General features: G+C 41.1%; 1 protein-coding gene across 1 annotated transcript in view; it reads right to left on the bottom strand.

The window, feature by feature from the left end:
- LOC137425496 (protein diaphanous homolog 2) overlaps positions 1-26,772 on the bottom strand; it is a 525,447-nt gene that overhangs the window by 203,304 nt on the left and 295,371 nt on the right. Inside the window, exons 21-22 of the mRNA XM_068113997.2 lie at positions 20,199-20,328; positions 3,059-3,183 (exon numbers count right to left, since the gene is read on the bottom strand). Of these exons, the coding sequence (XP_067970098.2) occupies positions 3,059-3,183; positions 20,199-20,328 (255 nt within the window). The remainder of the gene's footprint in view (positions 1-3,058; positions 3,184-20,198; positions 20,329-26,772) is intronic.

Here is a 26,772-nt window from a genome sequence, read left to right as displayed (position 1 = left end):
TGATGGCAAATTTGGATAGAGGGATTGGTACGAATTTGGATTAGGGGAGATATGGGGAAGACGTGACGATAGAGACGAATTTGTAAATGTGTACATTTTGTAAATATGGGGTAAGGGCAAGGGTAGAGTAGGTGACAGGGGGGGTGGCGTACGTTAGGGACGAGCTTTCTCAATTCGCTCTTCGTGCGCACCTCGCTCTGCATTGCCTTGATTGATGTGTACCCTTGTGACCTTACCCCTCGCTAACGCTGCTGCTTTGTCTTCCTTCCCCACCCATGGACCGTGCTCTCTGGGCACAGGGCTGAGCGTGCGGGAGCCGCAATCGTGTGCCCGAATCCCCACTCCAGCATCCATGCACCACCATATGGACCACAGTCTGTGGCCGAGCACCACATTTATGGACCCCACTTTATGGGGCCTGGCATCGCTGCTGGGAATCTTTGCTTGCGGACCATGGTCATGGTGGCACCTAAGCCATGCAGGTGGGCCACCATAGTTGGCCCCCTGCTGGCCATAATTAAAAAAACACAGTGGACACGTTTTTGTGCTTTTTATTATTTTCAAATAGGCAGCAAGTCGCCAAGCAGGAAGTCGCCCAGAGACATCGGCGGAGAGGAGAAGACGCCACCCTTCAGTATTATTTGAAATGTGATGACTGTGCACTGGATGGTGCTTTGGTGCTTATTATTGGTGCTCTTGATTGGTGCTTTGGTGTTTACATGTCCGGGGATGCATGACAGAATCTCAATTCTGCATCCCCCGGGCATGTGAGGTAGTGTGTCGATGCAGTGCATGCTGTCTCCTCCCTCCCACAGGATTTTCCTTGTTTCCAAAAATGACAGGTCCTGGGTTGCGGTTTTGTAAATAGTCAAATAATGTCACTTGTAAATAATGCTCCCCACCGTTCATGTGTAGTTTGAAAATTAATTCCGCAATTCGGTTAACTGTGGGCGTGATTCTGTTAGGTAGGATGCAATGTAATCGGGGGACATATTTATTTGTGTTTTAAAACTGTCGCACTCAGGGTCAGATTAATTGTAGAGGGATATTACACCTGCGACCTGCGTGCCACATTAAGTTAAAGTTTTCGTGCCGGGATGTCCCGTGAGGAATGAGGGTGCTGTGTTGCAGTTTTTAGAACCTTCACTTTGTCAATTTAGTAGTACATTTCCTTATAAATAACCCCTGTGTACATTTGCCCTTAATTGGCTGTTAAATGAAATAATCACACCTTAGTTAGTCCATCGCACCACGTAGCGAACCATAGGATCTCTCCATAGTTATAGCCTTATTATGTGTGTCAGGTAAGGCTATGTTTCCACTGGTTGACCTTACGTTGCATCAATCAAATAAGATAGGATCCCATCCGGTATCCCCATGGCCTCCTAAAAGTGCCAATGAATCAGCGTTCGCTGCCCCCTTTGGGTTGGCTCGTTTAATTGCCCCAAGCCGCCATTGCCCATGTGCTCCATCTCGGAGAAGAAGGGCGTGGCCCCCACTTCGTCATCAAAGGTGGAGCCAGAGAGCCCTCGTCATCTAAGGAGGAGTCAGCCAGCCCCGATCGACCAACCAGGAGTGAGTGGGCATGGCTTGAGAGGGCGTGGAGAGAAACATCGAGCAGGTTCGAGAGGGTTCCAAAGGCGGGGTTATAAAACCCGTTGCGCAAAGCCCCCACCGCAGATGAGTGAGGGAGCACGAATCGAGAGTTCTGTGGAGGGAGGCGCATGAGCAAGGAACACAAGTGGGGAGGATTGTTCATTGATTTGCTTGGCGCGAACGTCCTGCGGCGAAAGAGAATCGGCACGCCCTGCTGGCGATACCAACCGGCACTGACGGCAACTGCCGGAACCAACCTCCAAAAGAACAAGTGCGTACACGCGAACCCCGACGTCGTGCCTTGATCCTCGGACCTCCCTGTCGCCCGTTCTGTGGACCACCTGAACCTTCTCATCCCTCCATTCATTCCTGCCTGCAATTCCCTATTCGTGTGAGTCTGTTTGTGTTGTCCTGTGGGAATAAGTTAAGCCTGTGTAAGCTTGCACTGTGTCTTCTGTAAATTACCTTCGTTCTTCCTCTTCTTTAGTCTTGTATAGTAGTGAATAAATCCCTGTTATTTCTTACCCGTTTGGTTTCTTTCTCGTCCGATCGCTTTAGTGATTTCCCCATTGAGTTCCTGTGGTGCGATTTCGGCCAACGCTTCGCAATCGGGTTTAGTCCATTGTTAAACGGCTCGGATTCCGGACTGCTAAACCGCTCGGCAAAATACCATCTTGTCCGGGATTGGAGCAGTACTTGTCTCCCTGTTTTGCGGAGGGATTGATAAAGGTATTCGGCTAATACCTGGACCAATAACCCTGATCAATCACACCTCGCAAAGGAGCGTTACAAGTACCAGGATCGGCGACGGCCAGTATACAGGACAAGGGGCTAACCCCCCTTGGTAAGGGGAGCGCCGTCGTCGGATTCCGTAACTGTATGTATGTATGTATGTATGTATGTATGTATGTATGTATGTATGTATGTGTGTATATATAAATATATATATATATATATATATATATATATATATGTCATTGCAGATGACAGGCTGGCTTGGGATCTGAGGGTCCTGAGTTTGAATCCAGGTCTGCCATTGAATTAACACCCAGTGGGGTTGACTCAGCCTGTCATCCTTCCGAAGTCGGCAAAATGAGTACCATTGTGCTGGTAATAGGGGCACTGCATCAGCGGCACAGCCGCATCCCCAGAATTTTTTTGCAAACCGGCAGCCAAAAAGGCTGCACACGATAGCTAGCTATCTTGATAAAAATAAAGGATCCCACAGAAAGGAAGGGAAAATAGTGGAGATGTATCGTTACAAATAAAAAGGCATGACTCGGACAAGAGTCCTTGTGCGGGCTTGTCAGTGAAATGCAATATGGGTGTGTAGATATCTTTCTGCTCTCTTGCCAAGGCTTCATTTGCATAACGAATGTACAATATGTGCAGCTCAAAGTGGTTTGCTGTCTAACAGAGTGTAAGGCAGTCACTAGATTGGCCTGCCCAGAGTGAGGAATACCGTCAATTTGTCCACAAACATATCGTGCTCGTTTTCAGGATCAGGGAAGGAGGAGAGGTCCTTCTCCAACTGTTGGATTTGCTTCGCCATTTGTCTCAAGTTTTTCTGAATCATTTCTGCGGACACTGCGGCGAGAGGAAACAGAACGCGAAAGTTAAATGAAATACATCAACTGAAAAACAGTTTCCTGGCCACAGGTGAAAGGGAATAAAGATTGCATTAAAAATTGGCAACTTCCGATCAGGTTGCACCAAAAGGGTTAACCACAGATACAGAACCATGGGTTGAAAGAATTTGTGAACCATGCCAGTCACGACTTGGCTATTCCTTTATCTTCATTAGCAATAGGGCTCTCGAGGCATTAGCTAAACCATTGCAGTTACATCAATCTTAATAACGTCAAGTGGTTGTGGTGGCCATGTCTGATTAGGTGCGCTTCGCGGTATTCATTCCAGCGAGACGGGAAAAAATGCATAACGGCTCATTCGCCCAAAGCGGGTTCTCAACACCGTCACCTCCACATGCTGTCTGATCGTATTTGTTCCTCCTTGACATCCCAGCTGAAAGTAGTTCAAAACTCTGCCATTCTTAGACAACATGCGCAATTAGCAATGAAGTTATTTGCAATTGCGGCTGCTGTCAAATAGTTTTCAACTTAACTGTTTCACATTTCAGCTAATTAAACCTTATAAATTAGCTAATTTCACCGTAATTGCTAAGAATGTACTATGGCCCTCATGTTTCCATCAATCATAAATGATGCTTTCTCATAATTAACTGCGTCATTTTTTTCCCCGACAATGAACAGTCTCCAAGTAACACTAAATAACGGAATAGAGGACTTGTGCCAAGTCCGTGGTTAAAAAAACGACTATATTTCTGGAAACAATTGCGTAGATTTTTCAGACTCCAATATTTTTGGGAATAAACCACAAATGCGAAGTGAATACTTTTGTTTAATTCAACATATCATATTTGGCAGGTATCTTACTATAATTCACCAAATGTCTGTCTGTCTGTTCCCAGGTACCGCAAAAACGGCAGAACCGATCGCAACTAAATTTTGGGTGGGTAATCCTGGGACCCCCTGGAGTAAAATAGGCTATATTGTTTTTCCAATTTTTTTCCCAATTTTCCAATTTTCCAGTTTTTCCAAACACGATGGAATAATATTTACCGATATGAACAGTGATGTGGCTTTTATTGAAATTCTACAAATACTGTTTAGATTTTGATGACTTGCATGTGATATGATTTAACGGATGTTTATATAAATCGTTTAAAATAAAAAAGCCTTCAATTTCTGATATTTTGCCTTTTCATTTGGGCCTCCCAATTGAAGCCCCACCCGTAGGGCGGGTATCGTTGCTAGTTGTTAAACTGACAAAGACACATTTACCTTATCAAGTAAATGACAAGCTTAGATTGAGAGTCGATCTATATGTACATATGTAGGCTGACAGGATGGCCTAGAGGTACGCACACTCACCTCTAAGCTGTCAGGTCTGGGTTAAAATCCCGACCCAGCTATAAACTGGCATCCTGGTGCTTCACAGGCAGGGTGATTCGTCAATGTGTGTGCCGTCCCTCTGATGGACGTTATACAAGAGTCCCATCTGCTAGCATGGGTTGATGGACATTAAATATCCCATGGTGTCTTTCGCAAAGAGTATGTGAGTATCGCCGGACCATTGGCCAAATTCCAAATTCCTGCCCTAACTAGGCGAATGTCAGGCCTGGCCAGGACGGTTCATGAAAGACTTGGGCCTAGCTTCCCTCAGCCGACCCCACAAGATGAGATCATAGTGGCAAATAAAGAAAAACAACTATTGGCACACAATTTGGTACATAAACAAAACGTAAAAATAATTAGTGCAAAATAAACAACGTACATTTATTCCAATTATTTCACGATGTTCATTCGGATAAACCCGAAGCTACGTCAGGAATAATTACATTTTCCAGATTGAAAAATTAATATCGAGTTAATTTAATTGTGGCATGAAAATGAAAACGACTGAAACCACAATAATTAATAATGACAACAAAAATAACGTCGCACTAATAATAATTGGACATTTCAAGTAACGCATACCAGATGCCTTGCTTACTCGAAAGAGGCTTTTATAAAGGTTGCCATCACAACCACTGCCTTTTAGCAACAATTTTCCCTATCTTGTGATATCTTAGTTAAGCAGAAAGGGAGGGGAGAGGGGAAGAATCTCATGCACTGCTTGTCCCCAAGGGCAACTAATGCATGACAATTACACTTGGGATTCAGTTCCTGAATTCGGCCATTCGTTCGGCCATTGCAGACTAACCGGTGCAGCTGGCGATCATCCCTCCTTGTGGTTCTGCGGGGACGCCCTGGCCTCGGTATTGGAGTAGGGACACCCCTCTGAGCATTTCGTTTCAGGATCTTTGACACCTGACCTTGAGTGATGCCATACCAACAATACCATGCCCTGGTGTTGGGCTAGCGGCTAGGGTGCCGGCTTAGGATCCTAGAATCCTGGGTTCGAATCCCGGTCGATCGCTGAATTAACGACAGGGGGGTTGACTCAGCCTGTCATCCTTCCGAGGTCGGCTAATTGAGTACCAGTTCACTGGTAATTCCCTGTTTGTCGTTAAAGGCGGCAAAAAGGGTTGGCGTCAGGAAGGGCATCCGGCCGTAAAACATTGCTTCAAAAAGGGGACCAAAAAACAACAACAACCACGGTTCCCGAAAAAGGCCAAACCCCGCTTTGCGGGGAAAAATGGCCTCTAAAGGTGGTTATTTATTTTATATTCAGTTCATCAGTAAGCAAGAAGGACTCCCAGCGTTCGGAAAATGATGGAAACTTTTCCCTCACCGACGCTCATACTATTCAGTGATGATCAGTGATGGGGGCGATAACTTGTGCATGCAGTCATGTGCTCCAGGGGATGGGTAGGCATGCAAAACATCTTTCGCTTCCCCTCCATGAGCAAATTCCACCGCTATCATTGCCACAGGCTCGTGATATTGTTTCACTTAATACCGTTTCCTTGAGCTTACTTGGATTGAAAATTAACCGTAAAAATGACACTCTTGATTTTACCATTTCAGCATATGCAGGATTTTGTGGGATTGTTTTTCAGTCTCATTTCATGAGGGGGAGGCAATGATGTAACTCGTATCTCATCGTTGGGTCACCAAGGTGTGTGACAGTGCCCAAAACTGATCATGGGAAGTGTTAAACGAGTTGTCAAATATTATCTATGAAGTATTGCCCTGCATGCTGACCTGCTGTCTATTTAAAGTATTTATACGCATGCTGTATGCATGGGCACCACTACAGAACGGCAATGTACATCACTCATCAGACGAGGTGGACGGATAAATAAACAATATCAAAAACAAGCAACAACAAAACAGCGTGACAGTGTCAGAGCTCAAAGGATTGTGATAAAATAAACGTATTTTTGTCGTTTGACATAATCTGTTCCAATTACCGGATGTCTCAACTTTTTCTCACCTCAATCCTACAACTGAATTTTTCTCTCACAAAACATCATCACCCAAGATATCAACAATGCTAATTATTAGCACTCTTGACAAATTTTTGGAGATTTATTTTCAATCTTTATGCCTGGCAGTATTTTTTTGCTGCCGACACAAATCTTTCATTCCCGGAAAAATAAATATTAATTTTCACACACGACGGTACCACAAGTAATCTTCTTATGCCATGATTCTGAGCATCAAACAAGGAAGTGGTATGTACCGTTTTAAAAGTCTTTGGAATGACTTGGCCAGGGTTCAAACCGCCAACCTCCCAGGGCTCTAACTATTAAGCCACTGAGTCTGGATTCTGCCATAACCTCCTATATTTTGAATACACATTAAGTATCCTGATTTTTTGCAGGAAAGGACTATCTGGCTGACAGTTTAGTAGTCAATTTCATCTGAAAAAATTTCAGTTTCGTGAAAAAGAGTACAGAGGAGGATGAACCTCTTCAGGGGTGGGGTGCATCTTGCTCAAATTTTCCTGATATGGCCCGGAATCTTGCCGCAACTTTCTCTCAGTATGATGTCAATAATGTCTAACCACTATAAATTACAAATAGGTACTTTCCAACATTTGCACCATTATTTTTTGCCATTTGGTGCTTTGTGTTTCAGCTTATCTGCTCAGTAACAATCCACAGAAATAGCACAGGAGCTGCTGCATGAGTTACCTGGGCAAAGAACATGCTGGATAATTGGCCGTTGCCTTCCCAGCAGAAAGGAAGGGCTGAAATTTGCCCAAAGTAGCAGCACATGATGGTTCACTCTCGTAAAAAATGAGCGTAAACTATTAACCTTCCAGAATCGAGTGCTCTGGCATTGGCTTAGCGGTTAGGGTGCCGGCTTGGGATCCTAGGATCCTGGGTTCGAATCCCGGTCGATCGCTGAATTAACGCCAGGGGGTTGACTCAGCCTGTCATCCTTCCGAGGTTAGCAAATTGAGTACCAGTACTGGGATGAATGATCACGGTGTGTACCCCAATTCAGAATAGGCACACTGTATCCCTGCGCATCGTAAGAGCGTGACCAAGGGTTGGCATCAGGAAGGGCATCCGGCCATAAAAACATTGCCTCAAACAGGGAACCATGATTGTCATGGGGCCCGCAAGGCTAACCCCCGCTCAAGCGGGGAAAAATGGCCTTAAAACGATCATTCATATTCATTCATATTCAATCGAGTGCTCAGAAATGGGAGAGCCGGGTGAATGAGTCCAAAACAACAGCGGCATCTATGGCACATACCGTGCATCTAGATGGCACATACCGTGCATCTATGGCACATACCGTGCATCTATGGCACATACCGTGCATCTATGGCACATACCGTGCATCTATGGTACATACCGTGCATCTATGGCACATACCGTGCATCTATGACACATACCGTGCATCTACGGCACATACCGTGCACCTATGGCGCATACCGTGCACCTATGGCGCATACCGTGCACCTATGGCGCATACCGTACATCTACGGCACATACTGTGCATCTATGGCACATACCGTGCATCTATGGCACATACGACTTTCATCGTGCAACAACTTGCTTGTGGCACATAGCTATTCAAAATGAAGCTGAATGCAGAGGAGCTCAAGAGAAAGTAAGCTTTTGAGCTTTTCTAATCAAGGTTCGTACAGCCAAAGAATGCAAAAAATCAAGGACTTTTCCAGGACTTTAATACTATTTTCCAGGACAATTTTTTACTTTTTTCACAAAAACAAAGAATGCATTTTTCACAATATAATAAACTTCATTTTGAAATGACAAGTTGTTGATATTATCTTGTAATGTGTACCTGTTGTTGTCCGATGCAGATTCGTTGTCACTTTTAGGCACATGTTTATTTACAGTTATGTACATGTACAAGCATATGTCCCAGGGTATTCACATTTACATGCTTTTCAACTGCCTGGCCTTCTCGACCAGTTGCTCTTCAACTAATTTTAAGTCAACTTCCTTGTGTTTGGCTGACTCGCGTAAGCTGTTAGCTTTGCTAATGTGTGTAAAATCGTGCTCCTTCTCTGCCCTCAATGAAAAGTCATCTGCAGATTTCTGCAGGGAATCTATGTCTGTTTTAAGTCTCTTTTGCTGAATTTTAATTTCTGCCACTTCCTCTTCCATTTTACGTTTCCTGGCGATGGCTGGCTGTAGTTGCTTTGAGCGCTTCTGCTCGTCGAGATGGTCTTGGTATCTCCTTCGAGCTGCAGTAGCAGACAACAGAAGTTTTTTTTTGTCTAATTCAACATTCTGAACACACCCAACAGCATGTAAATGGTCACATATGACTCTCCAAAATACTCTGTAATGTGCAAGATTGACCGTTGATTCGATTCCTTTTCTTGCAGCAAGCGTTTGTGCTTTGCGCCTTTCGAGTGGCTCTTCATCGCACTTTCACCCATGTTTCCAATATCAAAGCTTTTCTCACACAGACTGCACCGAGCTCTATGAATCAACTCTTTCTCCAAACAATCCCGATAATTGGGTTGGTTGAGCCACGCCAGATTAAAATGACAAAGCCTTGACATTTTTTTCGCTGTTCAAACACGCTGTGTGCAGTGCGTAATTGCGCATATGAAATTAGCTTCCGGGTAGATCGGACATTTCCATCAATATGTATAATTAGTTTCCGACGTCATAGCGAAGTATGCAGCCACTCACAAAGATCTTGATATGACCTCTAAGTTTTGATTGGTCCAATGCTTTACTACGATTTTACTACAAATGATTTTATGAATGGACTGACCTATTTACATTTGATAAATTGCACACGGCGAAAGGCCGACACGTCGGAGCGGCCGACAGCCATAATACTTTTTCGGGACTAGAATAATCAATTTTTTCCAGGACTTTCAAGGACATTTGCAGTTTTTACAGGACTTTCCAATACTGGAAAAACCATTTTCATTTTTCCAGGACTTTCAAGGACATTCCAGGACTGTGCGAACCTCGTTCTTTTTGTATACATAATCGTGTTTTGTGGAAGACCGAGAGCAGAATGATGCTATGATGTCAGTTTCTACATATTTACTCACAAAAGACAACAAATAACAAACCTATAACTGTCATTTAAGTCAACTGTTATAAGCCAGGCAGTGCAGAGGTATAAAGACATGGTGGACAAAAAATGAAGAAGCTTGATCCACGAGTGCAATTTGGAATTTAGATACATAAACCCAAACAGCAGTTTACTTGATGGGGGAGAACTGAAGTGAGAATTCAACAACGTCCACAGGACATCATGCTCCATCCAACACGATCGCTGCACAAGCTCATCAAAGTAAAACAACAGGCTTTCACTCAAATGAAAAAGAAACAAGTACAGATACATTCAAAGTACACCGCCCCACGTGTCAAATAAATTTCCTCAGCGTGGCATTGCCGGGGCGCCTTCAGCGCCTGGCAATACCGCCATGCAGCTCAAAGAGACTGTATTGGGTGGGAGAGTTGGACAATAATTGATTGGTTAATTGCATAATTAAAATCAACAAATGATGATCATAAAATATTTTCTTAATCAATTGGCTAATGGCATACCTAAACCACGAGTCGACTAGTGCTTCATCTGAAGCTGTAACTTTTTGAAAATTAATTAAATAAGTCATAAATCAAAAAAATAAGTAATTAATTGATTAATCAATAAATAATTAATCGATTAATTGATAAATCAATAAATAAATCAAAAATATCCTTTATAGCCACATCAATTGGTTGGTCACCGTCGTGTCAAAATATCAGCTTCCTAGCTAAAAAGGTGCCTGAGATATTGTCCAGATGAGAAAAAAAAAAAATTAATAATGAAAATAAATAAATAACAATCATACAATAATTAAATAATTAATCAATTGGCTAATAGAATACCTATACCACCACCGTTTCATCTGAATCTGTAACTTAAAAAAAATAATTAATTCAGTCATCAATCGAATAATTAAATAATTAATTGCTTAATCAATAAATCAAAATGAGCCTTTTCAGCCAAATCACTTGGTCATTGGTATGTCCAAATATCAGCCGCCTAGCTCAAAAGGTGCCTGAGATATTGCCCAGAAGAGAAAGGAAATAAAGAAGTTCTTAATTAATCGATAAGTTACGTAATTGATCAATTAATTAATTAATCAAAAAACAAAAAATAGAGTTTTTGCCAAAGCCCTTGCTTACTATTGTGCTGAAATTTCAGCTTCCTAGTTCAAAGGATGGCCGAGATATCACCCGGACAAACAAACAAATGAAAAATCGGTCAGAGACCGAGGACTTGCCGGGATGTTCTTTTTTTTTTAAATCGGCCATGTTGGACAATCATGGCGGCCGAACCACGTGACCGATGACGTCATCATTATTTGTTTTCTAAACTAATTTATTCCGATATTATGCTCAAGAAATTTAATCTTGATCGGTTGAAGTTTTGTACTTGTCAAATTATGAAGTCATAATGGAGGCACCTATGACATCATCATTAACATATTTTATTCCCCATGGAGAGTTCTTTACAATGAGCCATGTCTCGTTTTTTTCTATTCAACACTTTCGGAGATATAGAGGTGCAAAGTTTTTCAGTTTTTCCAAGATGGCGGCCGAACCACGTGACCGATGACGTCATCTTTTTTTTTTCTCCACCAGTTTATGCCCACATGGCGCTCAAGAAATTGCATCTTGATTGGATGATGTTTTGTACTTGTCAAATTATCGAATTATGAAGTCATAATGGAGGCCTTGGGCCGAGAGAGTTAAAAATTGGGCACAGTCTATTCCAGGGCAAGACAAATATGTGTGTAAAGTTTGGCGATTCTACGTGCAACGGTGTAGACTTAGTACTGCGAACAAACAGACAGACAAACAGACAGATGAAAAATCGGTCAGAGACCGAGGACTTGCCGGAATGTACTTTTTTTATTGGCCATTGAGGACAAATATGGCGGCCGAACCACGTGACCGATGACGTCATCATTAACATATTTTATTCCCCATGGAGAGTTCTTTACAATGAGGCATGTCTCAATTTTTTCTATTCAGCACTTTTGGACACATAGAGGTGCTAAGTTTTTCGGTTTTTCCAAGATGGCGGCCGAACCACGTGACATATGACGTCATCATTAACAAATTTTATTCCCCATGGAGAGTTCTTTACAATGAGCCATGTCTCAATTTTTTCTGTTCAGCACTTTTGGAGATATAGTAGTGCAAAGTTTTGCCGTTTTTCCAAGATGGCGGCCGACCACGTGACATATGACGTCATCATTAACATATTTTATTCCCCATGGAGAGTTCTTTACAATGAGCCATGTCTCAATTTTTTCTGTTCAGTACTTTCAGAGATATCGAGGTGCAAAGTTTTTCGGTTTTTCCAAGATGGCGGCCGAACCACGTGACTGATGACGTCATCATTAACATGTTTTATTCCCCATGGAGAGTTCTTCACAATGAGCCATGTCTCAATTTTTTCTGTTCAGCACTTTGAGATATCGAGGTGCAAATTTTTTCGGTTTTTCCAAGATGGCGGCCGAACCACGTGACCGATGACGTCATCATTTGGGCACAGTATATTAGAGGGCAAGACCAATATGTGTGCCAAGTTTGGCGATTCTACGTGCAACGGTGTAGACGCAGTGCTGCAAACAGACAAACAGACAAACAGACAAACAGACAAACAAACGAACAGATCAACATACTTGCCGGAAAATTTTTCCGGCAAGTAATGAAAAATCGGTCAGAGACCGAGGACTTGCCGGAATGTACTTTTTTATCGGCCATTTAGGACAAATATGGCGGCCGAACCACGTGACCGATGACGTCATCATTAACATATTTTATTCCCCATGGAGAGTTCTTTACAATGAGCCATGCCTCAATTTTTTCTATTCAGGACTTTTGGAGATGTGGAGGTGCAGAGTTTTTCGGTTTTTCCAAGATGGCGGCCGAACCACGTGACCGATGACATCATCATTAACATATTTTATTCCCCATGGAGAGTTCTTTACAATGAGCCATGTCTCAATTTTTTCTATTCAGCACTTTCGGAGATATGGAGGTGCTAGGTTTTTCGGTTTTTCCAAGATGGCGGCCGACCACGTGACTGATGACGTCATCATTAACATATTTTATTCCCCATGGAGAGTTCTTTACAATGAGCCATGTCTCAATTTTTTCTATTCAGTACTTTCAGAGATATGGAGGTGCAAAGTTTTTAGGTTTTTCCAAGATGGCGGCCGAACCACGTGACTGATGACGTCATCATTAACATATTTTATTCCCCATGGAGAGTTCTTTACAATGAGCCATGTCTCAATTTTTTCTGTTCAGCACTTTCGGAGATATAGAGTTGCAAACTTTTTCCAAGATGGCGGCCGAACCACGTGACCAATGACGTCATCACTAACATTTTATTCCCCATGGAGAGTTCTTTACAATGAGCTCAATTTTTTCTGTTCAGCACTTTTGGAGATATAGTGGTGCAAAATTTTGCCATTTTCAAAGATGGCGGCCGAACCACGTGACTGATGACGTCATCATTAACATATTTTATTACCCATGGAGAGTTCTTTACAATGAGCCATGTCTCAATTTTTTCTGTTCAGCACTTTTGGAGATATAGCGGTGCAAAGTTTTGCCGTTTTTCCAAGATGGCGGCCGACCACGTGACATATGACGTCATCATAAACAAATTTTATTCCCCATGGAGAGTTCTTTACAATGAGCCATGTCTCAATTTTTTCTGTACAGTACTTTCGGAGATATAGAGGTGCAAAATTTTTCGGTTTTTCCAAGATGGCGGCCGAACCACGTCACCGATGACGTCATCAATTGGGCACAGTCTATTCCAGGGCAAGACCAATATGTGTGCAAAGTTTGGCGATTCTCCGTGCAACGGTGTAGACGCAGTGCTGCAAACAGACAAACAGACAAACAGACAAACAGACAAACGAACAGATCAACATACTTGCCGGAAAAATTTTTCCGGCAAGTAATGAAAAATCGGTCAGAGACCGAGGACTTGCCGGAATGTACTTTTTTATCGGCCATTTAGGACAAATATGGCGGCCGAACCACGTGACCGATGACGTCATCATTAACATATTTTATTCCCCATGGAGAGTTCTTTACAATGAGCCATACCTCAATTTTTTCTATTCAGGACTTTTGGAGATGTGGAGGTGCAGAGTTTTCCGGTTTTTCCAAGATGGCGGCCGACCACGTGACTGATGACGTCATCATTAACATATTTTATTCCCCATGGAGAGTTCTTTACAATGAGCCATGTCTCAATTTTTTCTGTTCAGCACTTTTGGAGATTTTGTGGTGCAAAGTTTTGCCGTTTTTACAAGATGGCGGCCGACCACGTGACTGATGACGTCATCATTAACATATTTTATTCCCCATGGAGAGTTCTTTACAATGAGCCATGTCTCAATTTTTTCTGTTCAGCACTTTTGGAGATATAGTGGTGCAAAGTTTTGCCGTTTTTCCAAGATGGCGGCCGACCACGTGACATATGACGTCATCATTAACATATTTTATTCCCCATGGAGAGTTCTTTACAATGAGCCATGTCTCAATTTTTTCTGTTCAGCACTTTTGGAGATATAGTGGTGCAACGTTTTGCCGTTTTTCCAAGATGGCGACCGAACCACGTGACTGATGACGTCATCATTTACATATTTTATTCCCCATGGAGAGTTCTTTACAATGAGCCATGTCTCAATTTTTTCTGTTCAGTACTTTCGGAGATATAGAGGTGCAAAGTTTTTCGGTTTTTCCAAGATGGCGGCCGAACCACGTCACCGATGACGTCATCAATTGGGCACAGTCTATTCCAGGGCAAGACCAATATGTGTGCAAAGTTTGGCGATTCTACGTGCAACGGTGTAGACGCAGTGCTGCAAACAGACAGACAAACAGACAGACAGACAGACAGACAGACAAACAAACGAACAGATCAACATACTTGCCGGAATTTTTTCCGGCAAGTAACAAACAGATGAAAAATCGGTCAGAGACCGAGGACTTGCCGGAATTTACTTTTTTATCGGCCATTTAGGACAAATATAGCGGCCGAACCATGTGACCGATGACGTCATCATTAACATATTTTATTCCCCATGGAGAGTTCTTCACAATGAGCCACGTCTCAATTTTTTCTATTCAGCACTTTTGGAGATATGGAGGTGCAAAGTTTTTCGGTTTTTCCAAGATGGCGGCCGAACCACGTGACATATGACGTCATCATTAACATATTTTATTCCCCATGGAGAGTTCTTTACAATGAGCCATGTCTCAATTTTTTCTGTTCAGCACTTTCGGAGATATAGAGGTGCAAAATTTTTCGGTTTTTCCAAGATAGCGGCTGAACCACGTGACTGATGTCATGAATTGGGCACAGTCTCTTCCAGGGCAACACAAATACGTGTGCCAAGTTTGGCGATTCTACGTGCAACGGTGTAGACATAGTGCTGCAAACAGACACAGACAAACAGATGAAAAATCGGTCAGAGACCAAGGACTTGCCGGAATTTACTTTATCGGCCATTTAGGACAAACATGGCGGCCGAACCACGTAACCGATGACATCATCATTAACATATTTTATTCCCCATGGAGAGTTCTTTACAATGAGCCATGTCTCAATTTTTTCTATTCAGCACTTTTGGAGATATAGAGGTGCTAAGTTTTTCGGTTTTTCCAAGATGGCGGCCGAACCACGTGACCTATGACGTCATCATTAACATATTTTATTCCCCATGGAGAGTTCCTTACAATGAGCCATGTCTCAATTTTTTCTATTCAGCACTTTCGGAGATATGGAGGTGCAAATTTTTTGTTTTTCCAAGATGGCGGCCGAACCACGTGACCAATGATGTCATCATTAACATATTTTATTCCCCATGGAGAGTGCTTTACAATGAGCCATGTCTCAATTTTTTCTATTCAGCCCTTTCGGAGATATGGAGGTGCAAAGTTTTTCGGTTTTTCCAAGATGGCGGCCGAACCACGTGACTGATGACGTCATCATCAACATATTTTATTCCTCATGGAGAGTTCTTTGCAATGAGCCATGTCTCAATTTTTTCTGTTCAGCACTTTCAGAGATATAGTGGTGCAAAAATTTTGCCGTTTTTCCAAGATGGCGACCGAACCACGTGACCGATGACATCATCATTAACATATTTTATTCCCCATGGAGAGTTCTTTACAATGAGCCATGTCTCAATTTTTTCTGTTCAGTACTTTCGGAGATATAGAGGTGCAAAGTTTTTCGGTTTTTCCAAGATGGCGGCCGAACCACGTCACCGATGACGTCATCAATTGGGCACAGTCTATTCCAGGGCAAGACCAATATGTGTGCAAAGTTTGGCGATTCTACGTGCAACGGTGTAGACGCAGTGCTGCAAACAGACAGACAAACAGACAGACAGACAGACAGACAGACAAACAAACGAACAGATCAACATACTTGCCGGAATTTTTTCCGGCAAGTAACAAACAGATGAAAAATCGGTCAGAGACCGAGGACTTGCCGGAATTTACTTTTTTATCGGCCATTTAGGACAAATATAGCGGCCGAACCATGTGACCGATGACGTCATCATTAACATATTTTATTCCCCATGGAGAGTTCTTCACAATGAGCCACGTCTCAATTTTTTCTATTCAGCACTTTTGGAGATATGGAGGTGCAAAGTTTTTCGGTTTTTCCAAGATGGCGGCCGAACCACGTGACATATGACGTCATCATTAACATATTTTATTCCCCATGGAGAGTTCTTTACAATGAGCCATGTCTCAATTTTTTCTGTTCAGCACTTTCGGAGATATAGAGGTGCAAAATTTTTCGGTTTTTCCAAGATAGCGGCTGAACCACGTGACTGATGTCATGAATTGGGCACAGTCTCTTCCAGGGCAACACAAATACGTGTGCCAAGTTTGGCGATTCTACGTGCAACGGTGTAGACATAGTGCTGCAAACAGACACAGACAAACAGATGAAAAATCGGTCAGAGACCAAGGACTTGCCGGAATTTACTTTATCGGCCATTTAGGACAAACATGGCGGCCGAACCACGTAACCGATGACATCATCATTAACATATTTTATTCCCCATGGAGAGTTCTTTACAATGAGCCATGTCTCAATTTTTTCTATTCAGCACTTTTGGAGATATAGAGGTGCTAAGTTTTTCGGTTTTTCCAAGATGGCGGCCGAACCACGTGACCTATGACGTCATCATTAACATATTTTATTCCCCATGGAGAGTTCCTTACAATGAGCCATGTCTCAATTTTTTCTATTCAGCACTTTCGGAGATATGGAGGTGCAAATTTTTTGTTTTTCCAAGATGGCGGCCGAACCACGTGACCAATGATGTCATCATTAACATATTTTATTCCCCATGGAGAGTGCTTTACAATGAGCCATGTCTCAATTTTTTCTATTCAGCCCTTTCGGAGATATGGAGGTGCAAAGTTTTTCGGTTTTTCCAAGATGGCGGCCGAACCACGTGACTGATGACGTCATCATCAACATATTTTATTCCTCATGGAGAGTTCTTTGCAATGAGCCATGTCTCAATTTTTTCTGTTCAGCACTTTCAGAGATATAGTGGTGCAAAAATTTTGCCGTTTTTCCAAGATGGCGACCGAACCACGTGACCGATGACATCATCATTAACATATTTTATTCCCCATGGAGAGTTCTTTACAATGAGCCATGTCTCAATTTTTTCTGTTCAGCACTTTCGGAGATATTGTGGTGCAAAGTTTTGCCGTTTTTCCAAGTTGGCGGCCGAACCACGTGACCGATGACATCATCATTTGAGCACAGTCTATTCCAGGGCAAGACCAATATGTGTGCAAAGTTTGGCGATTCTACGTGCAACGGTGTAGACGTAGTGCTACAAACAGACAGACAAACAAACAGACAAACAAACAGACAGACAAACAGACAGACAAACAGACAGACAAACAGACAGACAAACAGACAGACAAACAGACAGACAAACGAACAGATCAACATACTTGCCGGAATCTTTTCCGGCATGTAACAAACCAACCGATCAACATACTTGCTGGAATCTTTTCCGGCAAGTAAAAAGAAAGAAAACAAGTACAGATACATTCAAAGTACACAGCCCCCATGCCAAACAATTAAATATCCTACAGCGCGGCAATACCGCAGTGCAGCTCATAGAGAGTGCATTGGGAGGGAGAGGTGTGCAATTAATTGATTTATTAATTGCATAATTAAAATCAATAAAAGATTACATAAAATATTTTCTTAATCAATTGGCTAACAGCACAATTAAACCACGAGTGCTTCATCCGAAGATGTATCTTTTAGAAATTTAATTAAGTCATTAATAAAAAATGAAATAATTAATTGATTCATCAATGAATAATTAATTGATTAATCAATAAATTAATTTATCCATTAAATGATTAATCAATAAATCAAAAATATCCTTGATAGCCACATCACATGGTCACTGTCATGTCCAAATATTAGCTTCCTAGCTCAAAAGGTGTCTGAGATATTGCCCAGACGAGAAAGAAAATAAATAAATGATTAATAATGAAAATAAATAAATAATAATAATCATAAAAAATTTAAATAGTTAATCAATTGGCTAATAGAATACATAAACCACCACCATTTCATCCGAATCTGTAATATAAAAAAATAATTAAGTCATTCATCGAATAATTAAATAATTTATCGATTAATTAATTAATCAATAAATCAAAAATACCCTTTACAGCCAAATAACTTGGTCATTGTCATGTCCAAATATCAGCTTCCTCGCTCAAAAGGTGCCTGAGATATTGCCCAGATGAGAAATAAAATAAATAATTAATTAAAAATGAAAATAAATAAATAATAATCATAAAAAATGAAATAATTAATCAATTCGCTAATAGAACACATAAACCACCACCATTTCATCAGAATCTGTAAGTAAAAAAAAAAAAAAATTTAGTCATTAATCGAATAATTAAATAATTAATCGATTAATTGATTAATAAATAAATCAAAAATAGCCTTTGCAGCCAAATCACTTGGTCAATGGCATGTCCAAATATCATCTTCCGAACTCCAAAGGTGCCTGAGATAATGGCCAGAAGAGAAAGGAAATGTATAAGTACTTAATTAATCGCTAATAATTAAATAACTCCTCAATTAATTGATTAATCAAAGAACAAAAAATACTCGTTTTAACAAAGGACTTGCTCACTATTGTGCCGAAATTTCAGCTTCCTCGCTCAAAGGATGGCTGAGATATCGCCCGGACAAACAAACAAACAAATGAAAAATCGGTCAGAGACCGAGGACTTGCCGGAATTTACTTTTTTATCGGCCATTTCGGACAAATATGACGGCCGAACCACGTGACCGATGACGTCATCATCAACATATTTCATTCCCCATGGAGAGTTCTTTCCAATGAGCCACGTCTCAATTTTTTCTATTCAGCACTTTGAGATATGGAGGTGCAAAGTTTTTCGGTTTTTCCAAGATGGCGGCCGAACCACGTGACTGATGACGTCATCATTAACATTTTTTCCCCCATGGAGACTTCTTTACAATGAGCCATGTCTCAGTTTTTTCTATTCAGGACTTTCGGAGATATGGAGGTGCAAGGTTTTTCCAAGATGGCGGCCGAACCACGTGACCGATGACGTCATCATTACCCTATCTTATTCCCCATGGAGAGTTCTTTACAATGAGCCATGTCCCAATTTTTTCTGTTCAGCACTTTCGGAGATATGGAGGTGCAAATTTTTTCGGGTTTTCCAAGATGGCGGCCGAACCACGTGACCGATGACGTCATCAATTGGGCACAGTCTATTCCAGGTCAAGACAAATACGTGTGCAAAGTTTGGCGATTCTACGTGCAACGGTGTCGACGTAGTGCTGCAGACAGACAGACAGACAAACAGACAGACAGACAAACAAACGAACAGATCAACATATTTGCCGGAATCTTTTCCAGCAAGTAACAAACAGAAAACAACCAGAGTGAAAACTGAGTACTCCCTTTCAGCGTGCGTCACTGCCGAGCCCCCTTCGGTGCCCAGCAATGACGATTTGCAATGCCTGGAGATGGCATAGGAAATGTGCGGTGTACAATACATTTCCAATCTCATAGCTCGAGCTCAGTGGCAAACACATTACTCAAATTATGATTTAAAAAAAGAGATTGAATGTTTGAATATGAATATCTTTGGAATATTAACTGTTTTGATGAATATGAACAGTTTTGCTTGGAAGGTGATTTCACTTTCACACAATATATACAAAAGTGAGTGTAAACATATACACACAGATGTAGACATTGCAGACAGAAAGGTACTGAACATCATTGAAAGGAAAATTGAAGAAACAGCTGAAATGAGGAGACATGGAGAAGATTCTAAGAATGGTGGGAAGAACTAATCAATAGCATAGCAATAGAAAGGCAGAGAGTGGGCAAGCAAAATCAACATGAGATTCTCAGTCCTAATTAAACAAAGTGTTACAAAAGCAAGAAAATGTGCAAAGACACATGACAAATAAAATATAGTTTCCATTTTGAAAATGGGAACACGGCATAAAGGCCACTCATCAAGTGTTTAAACTTGCCTTTAGAAGCTTTTTCTAAATGGCTGAGCTCCTCTGTGAACCTGAGCACCTCAGGGTATTTTTCCTCACAAATCTCAGCCAAAAAATGCAACAAGGTCTTTTGCTGGTCTGCAGATTTGGTGTCCTTGAGCTGAAAACAAAATAAAACAAAAAGCCGATGCTTAGCATTGGAGAGAAAAATCACTCGAGGCTTCCGAATATAAGCAGCGAGCCACATGATGCATGCAACCTGTCTGCTGATATAATGCAGAAATACACTGAAAAACCAAAGAAATAAATAAAGGTTCATGCATTCATGGCATAGCGAAAAGATTAGTCTCCGTTGCAGAAACATCGCTTCTGGTGACTTAGTATACAATATAAAAAAACATTATGTTAATTACGACGATGATATAACTTTTCACGCACTCAAAAATGACTTTAGCCAATGATCTATAAAATGCAAGGATATAATTGTATGTATGAAAGGAGTGTGACAACTGGTATATATTCTCCAAAAGAGAAAATAAACTGCATTTTCACCGTGGTGGGTGCACAACAAGCAAAGAAAAGGAGAAGACTCATGACAGCTACGTTCTCAAAGTCAAACGTGCTGTCACCAAAACTATATTAGAATCAAGTGCAGTACAAAAACATTACAAGGCCGGCAACATAGCTCGTATATTTAAAGGACACAGGGTCACATTGAAAACTATATTTTTAAAAAGCTTCTTCTGGCTCAGGTAAAACTGGTACCAACAAAGCAAAACATCCCTGAATGCACACAAGTACAGCGTGCGTCATTGCCGAGCCCCCTTCGGTGCCCGGCAATGCCGTTATGCAGCGCCTGGAGATGGAAAGGAAAGGTGCGTGCACAAAATACCGTTTGACAAAGGACTTGTTCACTATTGTGCCGAAATTTCAGCTTCCTAGCTCAAAGGATGGCTGAGATATCGCCCGGACAACAAAGAAAACAAGAAAGAAAGAAAGAAAACAAGAAAACAAACAACCAGAGTGAAAACTGAGTACTCCCTTTCAGCGTGCGTCATGCGAGCCCTTTGGTGCCCGGCAATGATGATATGCAGCGCCTGGAGATGGCAGAGGAAAGGTGCGGTGTACAATAAATCTGTTAAACTTTTAACAACAGTTTGAAGACTTGCGAAAAGACAACCAGACTCATTGGTGTAATGGTTAGTGCGTTTGCTCCGAGTCTGGGTGGTCAGCGGTTCGAACCCCAACAGAGTTATATCAAAGACTTTTAGAAATAGTACGTGCTGTTTCCTTGCTTGACCTTCAGTATTTACAAGGACAAGGGCATGGACAATCCTTATGTTGGCATCCATTGGGAGGAGGAAATTCATCCCAAGGAGATACCTCACTGAGTGTTGTGAGAAAGGCGGCAGCATTGTTTTGACATCCTGGGATCCAGAGTGCCACAGGAAGTGACAACACCTCCTCCAACCTCAGTGACAATGTTTGGCTTGTCCAACAGTCCTGCATTGCATCTCTTGCATTCATCTGTATGTCCATTGTCCATGTGTGTGAGATTTGTGTTTGGCAGCTCGACTTCAAGCCACAGATCATGTAATAATTATTCGATTAATTTTCAGACAGCTAAGAATAATTATTCGATTCATGGCACAACACATTCATGCAGACAGCAATTGCAATTGCAAACAAGAATGAGCAATGAGAGATTGCAGACCATCACCAGGACATGTTTTCATGGTTTTTAAGGCTTTTGAGTTAAAACAAATATTGAGCCTGGGACATACAGTCGGAAACCTCTCCTCAGTGAAAGACACATGAAAGCACGCTTGGATTTTGTAAAAAAGAAAAAAGAAGCACTTAAAGGACTCACAAATGTGAGAAACAAGATTCTGTGGTCTGATGAAACCAACATTGAACTGTTTGGCTTCCGTCCGGCCACTCTGCCATAAAGCCCAGATCGGTGGAGTGTTGCAGTGAGGGTTGCCCTTCTGGAAGTTTCTCCCATCTCCACACAGGATCTCTGGAGCTCAGCCAGAGTGACCATCGGGTTCTTGGTCACCTCTCTCACCAAGGCCCTTCTCCCCCGATTGCTCAGTTTGGCCGGGGGGCCAGCTCCAGGACGAGTCCTGGTTGTTCCAAACTTCTTCCATTTAAGAATTATGGAGGCCACTGTGCTCTTGGGAACCTTCAATGAAGCAGAGATGTTTTTGTAGGCTTCCCCAAATCTGTGCCTCGACACAATCCTGTCTCTGAGCTCTGCAGGCAGTTCCTTCGACCTCATGGCTTGGTTTTTGCTCTGATATGCATTGTCAGCTGTGAGACATTATATAGACAGGTGTGTGCCTTTCCAAATCATGTCCAATCAATTGAATTTACCACAGGTGGACTCCAATCAAGGTGTAGAAATATTCAAAGATGATCAAGAGAAATGTGAGGCACCTGAGCTAAATTTCAAGTGTCATAGCAAAGGGTCTGAATACTTATGTCAATGTGATATTTCTGTTTATTCTTTTCAATAAATTTGCAAAACGTTCTAAAATCCTGTTTTCTCTTTGTCATTATGGGGCATTGAGTGTAGATTGATGAGGGAAAAAATGAATTTAAACGATTTCAGCATAAGGCTGCAACATAACAAAATGTGAGAAAAGTGAAGGGGTCTGAATACTTTCTGAATGCACTGTAAATCTCATTGAACACCTGTGGGGAGATCTGAAAACAGCAGCTGGGAGAAGGCACCCTCCAAAGCTGGGAAAACTGGAGCAGTTTGCCCTCAAAGAGTGGGCCAAACTGCCAGTAGAGAGGTGTAGGAAGCTCATTCATGGCTCTAGGAAGTGCTTGACTGCAGTTATTTTGTCCAAAGGCTGTGTGTGCTACCAAATAGTAAGTCTAGGGTGTCAATAATTTTGTCAATGCCATTTCTTTTTATTTTCTGATTTTAAAGGATATATTAAGTTCTGAATCAAAAACAAGGGTTCTGTAATATTAACAGTGAAATAAGAATTGTGGAGATCAAATACTTTTGTAAATTCCAACTTACTTTTAGAGAAAATTGTGAGTTATTTGAAAATAGTGTAAGGGTGCCAATACTTTTGGCCAAGACTGCATGTCAAAGTGATAATGATTGAACAATAATAATTAAAAATCAAAACAAAAACAGAAATATAAAAAATATACAAAAAAAGAAAAAAGTTTTAAATAATCAAACAAATGATAATGATTTCGTGCAATATGTTAAAATTTTGTGCCCATACCCCGTGACATATGAGGTCATCATTATCATTAAAAAAAAATTCTCCAGGATAAGGCACACCTACGGTGAAAAATTCCTGTCAATCGGACCAACGGTTGCAGAGAAAATCATATTTATTTGCCGAAAAAATCATAAAACAGACAGACAAACAATCAAATTAAAAATCACTCATGGAGCGACACTTGACAAAAGCAAACAAAGTAGAATGGCACTCGGTAAAGCATGCTTTTGACCTCAAAAATAATTGGTGGTTGAATTATGTGACCTGATATGGAAATCTTCTTCAAATTAAGTTAATCGCATGAAAATTGTCAATTTTAGAAATTTGGCCTATGTTGAGCTTTTGGCCTATGTTGACTTCAAAAATAGTTGGTGGTTGGTGTTGTGGCAGAGCAGAGCAGAAACGACAAGTAGGCCTTTAGGTAGGCTTCAATCAACACAATGGTGGCCAGGTGCACAAGAAGAGGCCAAAGCAGGGCTTGAAGTCCTTAAGAGGGAACGTAGCATGGAGCAGATCGTAGGCAGCCCGCATGTCATCGGCTGACCCGCTTTTATACAGTAACGATCCCAGAACACAGGAAGTGAGGACACAGGAAGTGAGGTGCACAGGAAGTGAGGACACAGGAAGTGAGGTACAGAGGAAGTGAGGTACACAGGAAGTGAGGCATCAAGAAAACTGGAATTATGTCAGTTGGTTTCAGTAAGCTGATATGCAAATCCTCTTCAGATTTCAAGTCAATCGGACGAAAATTTAGGATTTTAGAAATTTGGGAAAAGTGGTTGACCTTAGGCTTATGTTGACCTTTTGGCCTATTTTGATCTCATTAATAGTTGGTGATTAAATTCAGTGACCAGATATGGATATAGTCTTCAAATTTAAAGTCAATCGGATAAAAATTGAGGATTTTAGAAATCTGGCCTATGTTGACCTTTTGGCCGATGTTGACCTCAAAAATAGATGGGGGTGAATTCAGTGACCAGATATGAATATAGTGTTCAAATTTTAAGTTAATCGGATGAAAACTGACAATTTTCGAAATTCGGCATATGTTGAGCTTTTGGCCTATATTGACCTTTAGGCCTATGTTGACCTCAAAAATAGTTAGTGGTTGGTTTCAATAAGCTGATATGCAAATCCTATTCAGATTTCAAGACAATCGGATGAAAATTGAGGATTTTAGAAATATGAAAATGTGGTTGACCTTTGGCCTATGTTGACCTTTTGACCGATGTTGATGTCAAAAATAGTTGGTGGTTAAATTCATTTCGTCGATATGAAAATCCTATTCAAATTTCAAGTCAATCAGATGAAAATTGAGGATTTTAGAAGTATGAAAAAAATGGTTGACCTTTGGCCTATGTTGACCTTTTTGCCGATGTTGATGTCAAAAATAGTTGGTGGTTAAATTCATTTCGTCGATATGAAAATCCTATTCAGATTTCAAGACAATCGGATGAAAATTGAGGATTTTAGAAATATGAAAATGTGGTTGACCTTTGGCCTATGTTGACCTTTTGACCGATGTTGATGTCAAAAATAGTCGGTGGTTAAATTCATTTCGTCGATATGAAAATCCTATTCAAATTTCAAGTCAATCAGATGAAAATTGAGGATTTTAGAAGTATGAAAAAAATGGTTGACCTTTGGCCTATGTTGACCTTTTTGCCGATGTTGATCTCAAAAATAGTTGGTGGTGGAATTCCGTTAGCTGATTTGAAAATCCTATTCAAATTTCAAGTAAATCGAATGAAAATTGAGGATTTTAGAAATTTGAAAAAAAAAATTGACCTTTTGACCTCAAAAAATATATAGGATTTTGTCGGACCACGAACTCTACTAATTGATGAAGTTTCATGAAGATCGGTTTAAAATTGTGACCTGTAGGCAAGTATAAGTGAGCAGATAGACAAACACACACACACACAAACAAACACACAAACCAGAGTTTGACAAGTCAACATACTTGTCAAAAAATTTTTTTTTGGACAAGTAAGACAAACGGACTCAAATGCAATACCCTCTCCTCTGGCGAGGGTAATAAAAGGTAAAACTTGCAATGCTTATGAAATTGTAAGTCCTCATCATCTGGATTCTCAAGATTCTTAAGCACTTCCTTTAGCTCCAGCACTCCATGAGAGCTAACTGTATAATGAAGATAAAACCCAAACCACTCCCTGTAAAATATCAAGGTAAAATATTTAATGGGAAGCACGTTGTTAATATTTTGGGATGCACTGGAATCAAAACATTTAATTTGTACTTGACTGTTGATCATTTGCAAAAATCAGATGATGAAAATGCTGCAATGTGTGTTGTAACATGGGGCAAGGAAATCCAAGAGTGGTAAAGGCAGCATTAAAAAATACTGAACCACATCCTGGACTGCTGTCAGAATCAACTTAAAGAAAAACATATCATCCATATAAAATTGTTCATTATAGGAAGGACACAAAAGACTGAGAAAGGAATATATCGGGTAAAAGGAAGATTCAAATCACTAATAAAATTCGATTTTTGAGAGATATAAAAACTGTAATTGATGAGGATCAACAAATTTTAAAAAGCAAGAGTGTTTCAGAGTTGATGAGCAAATCTGAAGAATGCTCCATCACCAAAAGTCTTGATCCAAGTGTGATTAGGTCAGAAATGAAAGCATTAACCAATTTCCTTTGGGCTTAAATGCGATCAGATAGTGTATTAAAATGTGTCCGTACGTGTACTGGGAGCCAGTGAAGTGCTTTGAGTATAGGAGTGGTGTGATCAGATTTAGAAGTTTGAACTGTGAGCTTTGATGTCATATTACGAATAAGTTGTAAGGGCTTGAGAGAAGATGTAATCCTGCCATGCAGTGAGTTGAAGTAATCCAAGTGTGACTATATGAGAGCATGAACCAAAGTTTCACTAGTCACACAATTTAAGCGAGAGAAGACTTGGACATTATTGTGAAAATGGAAGAAAACGGATTGACAAGTTTAAGCATCTGCAGGAAAATATTATATGTGTGTATATATATATATATATGTATATATATCGGCTCCAGAACCAGCTGGAGTGCCATACAAGGTGTTTAAGAGTTGTGAAGACATCAGGCAGTATCTGTGGAAGGCTCTGAAGGTGGTATGGAGGCAAGGAGTGGTGCCCAGTCAATGGACTAGGCCGGAAGGAATTTATATTCCAAAGCAGGAGGAGGCTGTGACACTGGAACAGTTTAGACCAATATCATTGCTCGATGTAGATGGGAAGATATTGATGAGTGTCTTTGCGGCACGGCTCTCAGGCTTCATCAGAGGGAATGGTTTTGTGGATGGTTCTGTGCAGAAGGCAGGAATACCAGGATCACCAGGATGCATTGA

Source organism: Myxine glutinosa, chromosome 4 (assembly GCF_964187855.1).
Source record: "Myxine glutinosa chromosome 4, kmMyxGlut1.1, whole genome shotgun sequence".
Lineage (NCBI taxonomy): Eukaryota > Metazoa > Chordata > Myxini > Myxiniformes > Myxinidae > Myxine > Myxine glutinosa.
The sequence above is the reverse complement of the archived record's forward strand: the minus strand, read 5'-3'. Positions and strand labels throughout refer to the sequence as shown.